General features: G+C 43.1%; 2 protein-coding genes across 3 annotated transcripts; both read right to left on the bottom strand.

Moving 5' to 3' along the window:
- Nucleotides 1-586: 586 nt before the first annotated feature.
- On the bottom strand, nt 587-2,080 carry LOC125953730 (uncharacterized). The gene is made up of 2 exons (XM_049683484.1): nt 1,944-2,080; nt 587-1,885 (listed from the first exon to the last, which is right to left on the bottom strand). The coding sequence occupies exons 1-2, from the start codon at nt 1,998-2,000 to the stop codon at nt 587-589; spliced, it is 1,356 nt and encodes a 451-aa protein (XP_049539441.1). The 5' UTR covers nt 2,001-2,080.
- Nucleotides 2,081-2,485: 405 nt separating this feature from the next.
- Nucleotides 2,486-6,346, bottom strand: LOC125957191 (uncharacterized). 2 transcript variants are annotated; one of them, XM_049689700.1, is made up of 3 exons: nt 6,225-6,346; nt 4,998-6,155; nt 2,486-2,865 (listed from the first exon to the last, which is right to left on the bottom strand). In XM_049689700.1, exons 1-3 carry the CDS (start codon nt 6,270-6,272, stop codon nt 2,506-2,508), a joined length of 1,566 nt encoding a protein of 521 aa, XP_049545657.1. In that variant the 5' UTR covers nt 6,273-6,346; the 3' UTR covers nt 2,486-2,505. The 2 variants fall into 2 exon arrangements, with proteins under 2 accessions (XP_049545657.1, XP_049545656.1); XM_049689699.1 differs by lacking the exon at nt 2,486-2,865 and having other exon boundaries at nt 4,620-6,155.
- Between the last annotated feature and the right edge of the window lie 3,554 nt (nt 6,347-9,900).

Below are 9,900 nucleotides of genomic sequence, written 5' to 3'. Positions count from 1 at the left end.
TTTCAATAATATCGTTCCAATAAAACCGTATGCGCCTGATTTGGTTACATTTGGCTTCTGGCTATTAGACAAGCCCAACAATTTTGTTCCGGGGACACTGTTTTGACACGATAGAGCAGATTCAAGCCGTTGCGAAAAAGGTGCCGAAGGCCATTCCTAAAGACAACTTTTTCACGTGTTTCGAAAACTGGAAAATTCGTCGGCATTGCATTCGTGCATTGTGTGTGGGAGGGTTTACGTTGATGGCAAATCAATTGATTTGGGAGAAAAATTAAGGAACTTTCAAAATAAATCTAATGTCACCTTATTTTTTGTACACAGTAGTATAAGGCGGTATAGATTTGTGCAAGACACTTGATGGTCAATGTTAGTAGGCCGTTTAGAGTCAATTTGTGTGCATCAGGTGTGACTACCAACGGCTACTTTTACGGACACTGATGATGACATGGATAGTAGGAACATAAGATACATAAGACGAAGACTACTTTACAATGACCTCTCTAGATCGTCACCTTGAACAGAGTTTGATATTAAATATTTGATGGTAAATTTATTTTATTATCAAGATTAATTCCAGATGTACTTGCTAAATGTACCCTGCACTTGTTAACTCTAGAGTGGGTAACATTTGGCAAAGTCCATGGATGCTAGCGTTATGTGAATCATTATTTAACATCAGCAGCTCACGCATTCGATGTAATGGAGGTTCCATGTCATGGTAAATTGATCCACTTGATTCCGCATTAACAAACTTCACTACCTCTAGATGCTTAAGACTATGAAGATACTGAATTGTACGCGTATCTACCGTGTTGTACCGATACGCTGGATAAATCAAACGCAGCTTCTGCAACTGCGTCAAAGAACCGGCAATGCTCTGCATAACTCCTATTTCAGTCTCAACAGTAACAGGCATGAGAATAGATCTGATCGATTTAGGAAGGCGAATTGAACTTGTCGGCTTCCAAAACGCGTTCGATCCTAGATGCAGTACTTCTAGTTGCGTTAACCTTGATAAGTCCACGTCAAGGGTAAAAGACGCATTGCGCTTCATCCAGATACGTTCAAATATTAGCTTACGAAGATTGACGAGATTGGTTAGATTTCTTATGGTAGCTGGATGGGTAACTATCAATTCCCCAAAAATCCACAGCTCTTTGAGCGTGGTGCACGTATTACATATTGCAAAAAGAAACCTATTATCATCTAAGGGGAACGATAGCTTCAGTCTCTCGACGTGTGCTAATCGATGGATGATGGACAGGTCGTTGATATCGTCTGGACCTTTTGTTACCGTAACAAGTTTCAGTTTACGGATCTCAAGCCCTTGATAGTTGTTGTTGAAAGGTTGTTTAAGTGCACCCAGTGGTCCTGTAAACGATTGCAGCTCTGGCATATCAAGCAGAATTTCATATCCATCATCCACTTCAAGATGCTCAACAGAAGAGCTCCGTAGAACGATTTGTTGATGAGATAGACCCCTTGCGAAGAATGACAACGATCGTAGCTTTGACATCAGCTGTATCCCGGCGGATATCAAAGAAATCACATTTTCAGGTAAATGGTCTGGGAGAGAAAGCTGCAGCGAGTAGATATATTGTGTGAGTTTCTTGAGAAGCGTTTCCCAAAACAACAAGAAGTCAGGAACCATATGTAGTCCAACGAACAGGCGCAAGTTTCTGTAGCGCCTTTGACTGCGATTCACAGTATCCGTCACATGCTTCATCCACAACTGAAGCCTCGCCTTCGCAGATGGTGATATTATTCGCAATCGAAATCTGTTTATGTAAGCGCTTAAGAAGATGATATTGCACCATCTCCGACATGTTAGCGACGCATTTTTCACATTCTCCAGATCAAGGTGATCGAAAATCATGCCCAGGACCTGCAATAGAATGATTGACCAATGAAAACCGATGTTTGAATACGTTTAACTAACTTACTTCTTCCGGGAGTGAATCGATTTCAGTTTCACATTCTGTAGAGATCATTTCACTCATTATTCTACTGGTTGCACTCAGCACACAGCACAATAGTCGGTTTCAGTTTACTCAACACATCACGATGCGATCACGATCGCTGTACGGGTAGAACTGACCCATTGATAAACATAGGACGCCACTAATCAACGGTCACTGCCGCGGCTTATGAGGATCGTGAACCCTGCCGACCTTCTACACGCTTGCCACAATAACTGAGCCCAAGATGTAGAGCAGTCTAATGGGTCAACTCGACACACGGCTTGTGATAAGGAGTCGTTTAGAACGTGTTCGTCACTCTTCGTTCTATGGGCCATCGCCTACGATGACGAATACGCTGGGTTTCCCCACAATCTACACTTACGAACACTGTCGAACAGATGGAACTAATTTAAAATAATACCAGAGAAAGTATAGGCCCGCAGTAGTGTGTGTTTGTTCTTTCGATAACATTCTCTCGAATGAATTCGGTTTTCTGGATTTTTTCCCATTTTTTTCGTAGATTTTACGTATTTATTGGTTAAGGTTATTGAATTTGGTTACTGAAGTAGTACGTTTGTAGCTTCCTTCGAAACACAATCTTCTTCAGATTGGGAAACATTTCCCTGCATCCGCGAATATGATTACGATCCAGGTCACATCTTACGAACAGCAGCTCACGCATTTGATGCATCGGTGCTTCCATGTCAAGGAAAGCCGACTCCGTGAATTTTACATTATCAAACACTAGCACTTCTAATTGCGCAAGAAGATGAAGCAACTTTAGCGTTTGCTTATCGACGATTAACGTTGCTGCTGGTGCAGAAAAAGGTTGACGTCCGGGATATATCAAACGCAGCTTCTTCAACTGTGTCAACGTGCCGGTAATGGTCTCTATAACACTTGCCTCATTCGCAGAAGTGATATGTACGGTAAGAGATCTGATCGACTTAGGAAGGTGCTTTAAGCTTGGGTCCTGCAATACATACGATCCCAGATCTAGTAGCTCCAACTGGGTTAGCTGTGATAAGCCATAGTCAAAGTCAAGATGTAAGATATGTTTTGTGTTGATGGATCTTATAACTAATTGACGAAGGTTGACAAACTTAGAAAGTTGTCTTAATGTGGCTGGATGGATAACGATCCGATTCCAACCAAAATACAGTTGCGTAAGAGCGGGGCACGTCTCACGTATTGCAGGAAGGAACCAATCATCAATTATACCAATTATCAGTTGCAGTGTCTCCACACGGGCCAATCGATGGAGTTTGGATTTGCCTTCCAATCGCAAAGGATAATCCGTTAACGAGACGCGTTTCAGTTTTGCTAACTGCTGCGGTTGATTGATGCAATCTAGTTGAACTAAAAAATGCAGTGGCCCTTGAAATGAATGTAATTCCGGCACCCGTACATGTGCCCATCGAAGGGGGATGGTTTTAATCAAGGATTTCATGAAACCTTCCGTTAACGTGACGTGTTTTAGATTAGCGTACATCAACGGTTGATCCGGCTGCGTAAGAGCGTACGCTGGTCCTTCGAATGATTGTAATTCCGGCATGTCGAATGGGAAAATATACTCATCATCTATCCTTAGATGGTTTACAGTAGCGCTCTTGAGAATGGGTAAGTTGTAGTAAAGTGTACAACAGTTGTCAAATGATAACGATCGTAGCTTTGGCATCAGCGTTATCCCATTGCAGATTGCCAAGATCGCCGATTGCGAGGAACACCCCATTATTTGTAGATTAAGCGAGCGAATATGTTCCGTCATTCTCGGGTGAAGACATTCCCAAAATGCCTGAAAATCGTCATCCGTGCCTGTGTGGCATATTCGCAGATGCATTCGTCTATAGCACCGTCGAGTGTGTTTTACAGCATCTATCACTTTCTTCATTTGTCTTAGAGACCATTCTGCGCATTCTTTTTTATTTGATGACGAGTTGAACAAAATTTGTAATTTAAATCTCTTTATGTAGGCGCTTAAGAAGATGATATCGTGCCATCTCCAACAGGTAAGCGATGCATTTTTCACGTTCCATATACCCAAACGGTTGAAAATCATGCACAGCACCTACAATCGAATGATCAACTACCAATGAGAACGGGCCGGTGAATGGATTAACGCAAACGACTTGCTTACCTCCTCTGGAAGCGAATCGATCGGAGTTTCACTGTCTAGCGAGGCCATTTCAGTATAAAATACAGCACTATCGTCGCTTTCTGGTGATTCAATGCAGTCACGGAGATGCGATGTGATCGTGACTGCCGTCCGGTTAGAACTGAGTAGCATAAAACCGAGAATTAACATTGAAGGCAGTTCATATGGATCGAGAACCATGTCACTATTACCACCAAATTGTAGAACAATCGCGCGAGTAAAAGCTAGCGTCATCCGGTATGAGATAAGGAATCGTTCACAACGCGTTCTCTACTCTTCATTCGACTGGTCATTGCATGCTGGTGAATATACTGGGTTTCTCCACCATCTGTATTTACGCACACTGTCGAATAGGTGGAACTAATTTGAAATAATACCAGAGAAAGCGAAGATCCGTAAGAACACACCCGCAGAAGTGTGTGAACTTCGATCGTTCGATCGATAGCATTCTCTCGAATGAATACGGCTGTTTGAATCTTTTTCCATTATTTTTCTAGATTTTACGTATTTATTGGTTAAGGTAATTGAATTTGGTTACTGAAGTAGTACGTTTGTAGCCAGCATAGAAACTCAATCTTCTTCAGATTGGGAAACATTTCCCTGCATCCGCGAATATGATTACGATCCAGGTCACATCTTACGAACAGCAGCTCACGCATTTGATGCATCGGTGCTTCCATGTCAAGGAAAGCCGACTCCGTGAATTTTACATTATCAAACACTAGCACTTCTAATTGCGCAAGAAGATGAAGCAACTTTAGCGTTTGCTTATCGACGATTAACGTTGCTGCTGGTGCAGAATCAAGGCGACGTCCGTGATATTTCAAACGCAGCTTCTTCAACTGTGTCAACGTGCCGGTAATGGTCTCTATAACACTTGCTTCATTCGCAGAAGTGATATGCACGGTAAGAGATCTGATCGACTTAGGAAGGTGCTTTAAGCTTGGGTCCTGCAAAATATGAGATCCTAGATCTAGTAGCTCCAACTGAGTTAGCTGCGATAAGCCATAGTCAAATCCAACAGCCAAGGTGTAACTCGTTTCGATGGAGCTAATTACTAAGTGGCGAAGATTGACAAACTTAGACAGTTGTCTTAATGTAGCTGGATAGATGTCGAGCCAAGGGTAATCAAAATACAGATGCTGAAGTGCGGGACACGCCTCACATACTGCAGGAAGAAACCAATCATTAATTGCGTCAATTGACAGATGCAGCGTCTCTACACGGGCCAATCGATGGAGGCTCGATTTGTTTTCAAATCGCATTAGACAATCCGTTAACGTGACGCGTTTCAGTTTTGCAAACACCTTCGGTTGAGCGATGGTATCCAGTTGGGCTAGTGCATACAGCGGTCCTTGAAACGATTGTATTTCCGGCATGTGTACGTGTGCCCATCTGGTGGGGATGGTTCTGTAAAACATTAAAAGCTCCGTTATAGTGATGTGTTTTAAATTGTTGTACACCAGCGGTTGATTGGGTTGAGCAAGTGCGCTCGCTGGTCCTTCAAATGATTGTAATTCCGGCATATCAAATGGGAAAACACACAGATCGCGCATCTTTAGATGGTTTATAGTTGCGTTCCTTAGAATTGGTAAGTTGTAGTAAGGTGAGGAACAGTTGTCAAATGATAACGATCGTAGTTTTGGCATCAGCGTTATCCCATTGAGGATTGCCAAGATCGCCAATTGCGAGGAGCAGCTCATTATGTCTAGTTGAAGCGAGTTGATATGTTCCGTTACTCTCGGGTGAAAACATTCCCAAAATGCCTGAAAATCATTATCCGTCAATGTGTGTGATATGCGAAGACTCATGTTTCTATGAAATCGTTGAGTGTGTTTTAAGGTATCTATCATTTTCTTCATTTGCCTTGGAGACCATTCTGCGCATTTTTCTGCAATCGTTGACCACTCGAAACGGATTTCTAATTTAAATCTGTTTACGTAGGCGCTTGAGAAGATGATATCGTGCCATCTTCGACAAGTAAGCGACGCAGTTTTCACGTTTCTCAGATTGAGTCGGTCGAAAATCATGCACAGAACCTACAATTGAATGATCAACTACCAATGAGAACGGTCCGGTCAATCGGTTAACGCAAACGACTTGCTTACCTCCTCTGGAAGCGAATCGATCGGAGTTTCACTGTCTAGCGAAGCCATTTCAGTATAAAATACAGCACTATCGTCGATTTCTGGTAATTCAATGGAGACACGGAGATGCGATGCGATCGTGATTGCCGTCCGGTTAGAACTGAGTAGCATAAAACCGAGAATTAACATTGAAAGCAGTTCATAAACATAAACATAAACACATAGATCGAGAATCATTTCACTATTACCACCAAATCGTAGAGCAATCTCACGAGCAAAAGCGCGTCATCCGGTATGAGATAAGGAACCGTTCACAACGCGTTCTCTACTCTTCATTCGACTGGTCATTGCATGCTGGCGTTTATGTTTGGTTTCTCCACCATCTATATTTACGCACACTGTCGAACGGATGGAATTAACTTCAAAAGATGCAAGAGTAAGCGAAAATCCGTAACAATAAACTCGCAAAACAGCAGCAGTGTATTTCAACGAGTGTTCAACCATATTAACAGGGCGTTCTAAACTTAGCGTAGTTTTTATTTTTTTAAAACTCGGTCCAGTAGTTTTCTAGACACCGATTTTAACAGCGAAGGTTTTTGAGAAACTCCTTCAATGAAAGCATTGAGCCATGGGTGAAGCGCGAGATTAAAAAAAATCAATATCATTGTCAGTTTTGCTCCGATGGATCCAACAATTTGACACGATATGTTACAAAAAAATGCAAAACAATATCATAAAATATCATAGTTGCCGTTGTCCGGTAACATCGTGGCAAATTGCTTACTGATAAATGGATTAATTATGATATGAAGAACATGCAGAACCCCTTGTGCGGCAATAACTACTTTAATTGAAGCAAAGAGTAATCCTCATTGTGGATAAGCAATTTGTTAGAAAATTTTCTTTATTTAACTGTTGAAATAAAATAAATACCTACTTTTAAAATTACCTTATAGTGCTTTCTATTCGATTAGTCATTTAATTTGCATATGATTATAAAGTGAAAGTTTTAGAGTAGCAATGAAACTTTATTTCGACAAAGTGTTTGTAAGTACTTCACACTTTGAGGAAATATACAATACAAGAATACAATTGACTCTCTCTCTCTTTTGAAATCATTCGTTTGCAGTGCTATATTATACAATTATAATTTGTAATTACTGAATACTGGAACAACTCTGCAATGCCAACATTTCGACGCTCCTATCGCTATCACTGTTATAACACTAAATTTGTACCACAGTCCAAGCTAGATGCTGCTGTTTACTGCTTGCAAATACTGGCAAAAACTCATGCTGACATTCCAAACATTCCACATTCCGATGTGTGCACGCATCCCAGACAGATCCAAGGCACCTCATCGCACATCGTTACACCGTCTCATCGTTTAAATGTGCAAATTACTATTCAATTGATTGCACACGGCACGTGCGTGTGAACATTTGCATGTAACTTGCAATTTGAATTTCCAGAAAACATCGCCCTCTCCCCGCTTCTATTTCCAGAGAAGGACAATGAAGGACCACTCGCTTCTTATAGCTGCTAGCAACGGACCGTGTCCCCCTGGTCTGGTCTGACCAACCGCAACACCGATTGCCATCGCTCAACAAGCGAGACAGCAACCGAAAACCTCAAAATCGTCAAAAGTTCCGTCCGACGACGACGTGTGTAGCGGGCACTTCTCCCTCATGGACTGCATCCAGTGGTGGACACAAGATGCTGTGACAGCGCATCGATGCTGCACCGAAACTTTCCTTGCACAGGCGCTACTAGACGGATATCTTCTTGGCAGATAACTAGAGAGTGAAAACAATGCTGAACGGATGAACGGTCAGCGGGAGGGACTGGAGAAGAAGAAGTTTTTTAAGAGAAAAGTTTCCTCTAAACTTCAACTTGTGGTGGTCTGGTCTCGGTGCCCAGACTCTTCGGAGTTCTGTTCCGTCCTTGTCCTGGTCACAAATATGCTCCATCCTGTCCATGGTGTTGCCCACTATACGTGTCTCCTGCTAGTGCTGGTGAGTGTTTTTGGTCCAACGAAAGTTGTGCTCCACCAGCCGGTGGTTGGTTGCAGCTCCTTCTTGGCACTTTTGCAACAGTTTAGTTCCCGTTCGGTGCCCAACCATTACCGCAACTGAACCACCAGCTGGACATCAGCTGACACAACGGGCACGGTACGGTACTGAGAGTAAAACATTTGGAGTCGCTTCTTACGACCCTTGTCGCTATTCCACTTTACGGTGCTTCGACGTGGATTGCGGACAGTCGTTATTAGTGGTTCTTATACGATCGAGCATCTCCGTCGTGGGGTCCCAGAAGTACTTATTTCGCCATAAATCTGGCCCTCGCAACACTGGATACACTGGAAGGGTTTGTCGGTATTGCCGGAGACCATTGGAGGATCCTCCCTGATGCTTTCAGTTCGCTGCAAAACTTGAACTTAATAGCTGCGAGAAGGGGTTTTTAGGGCTTGGGAATCGCTGGAGAAAGGACACTCCTCCACTAAACGATGCCGGGATCGTAATGTAATTGTAAGCTGCTCCGGCTCCGGAACTGGTTAAGTATCGGGTCGTTTGCGTTCGGTAATTATTGTGCTCGTTCTTGATTCCACCGGGCTTATAATGTGCCCCAATTACACTCCATTCTGCGGACTTTATACACACACTGGTGACATACTTTTGGGGGTTTTTTTTACCGGCACGAACTTGACGATACGATGCGGGACTTGTAAGAGGATCCTTTCGTAAGCTTCTTGGAGCCACTCGCATCGCGCCACTCACAAGGATGTGAGGAGCAAATGATGCATGATCTGTAAAGGGGGGCTTGTTTCCACATTCTCCAACGTTCGGCGTGCGGATACTCTTTGCGTCGTGTTGGCGGACAAACATAGACCACTGATAAGCGGCTTACCTCGAATTGATCACCGAAAGTGCTGCAGAGTGTTCGGCCGTCCCGGTACACGTGAGCGAAGAAATGTTTTCCACCTCACCATGGAACCGTTTTAAAGGTTGGTGGCGTGGTTGGGGAGAGAAGGATAAGACCGTTACGAGGGTATCGGCACTTCGAGGTGCACCGTCTGCGGTGCCCCGGAAAAGTGGAAGCTTCCTGCAGGTTCCGAAAAGATGAGATTAAGTGGCGCATCGCTGAAGAGTGAATGAAGGTCCGCGTTCTTTTTCAAGCACACCAATACCCGCCACCGGATCCCGCCACGCATCATGGTCAGAACGCGTTGTTGGCCAAGTGCGATAGAGCCGCTAACTGTATATCCTTGTTTATTGATTACTTTTATTGTAGTTTGTGGCCCACACAGCTGTTTCTCAGTGTCCTCGACGTCCTTAGATGAGTTCGTGAGGGTAAAGTCAGCGCCAAGATGGAAGATAGACCACGAAGCACGAAGACTCTCTTGGGACAGCTCGTCTCGGTGACTTGGTAAATCTTTAATTTGTGATCTTGAATCCAATGCGATTGGTTTGATGGCGGTGGGGAAGGATGCTGCTTCTGAAGAGAATAATCTATTTTTGGTTTCATTGTGCCAAGGGTTCTGATGCTGATATGAGGTATGGTTTCTAATTTGAGGCTTAGATTGTCATTGGCAGTTTTATTATTGAAAGTAATGCCTGTTTGATTTAACATATTTTCTCCATTTATTGGACATTTGTTGATTCTCTTTCCACTGAAAATTATCTTCTTTCTTTAGAAA

The sequence above is a fragment of the Anopheles darlingi genome, chromosome 3, assembly GCF_943734745.1.
Source record: "Anopheles darlingi chromosome 3, idAnoDarlMG_H_01, whole genome shotgun sequence".
Classification (NCBI taxonomy): Eukaryota; Metazoa; Arthropoda; class Insecta; order Diptera; family Culicidae; genus Anopheles; species Anopheles darlingi.
Note: the sequence above shows the minus strand (reverse complement) of the source record. Positions and strands in the feature narration are given on the sequence as shown.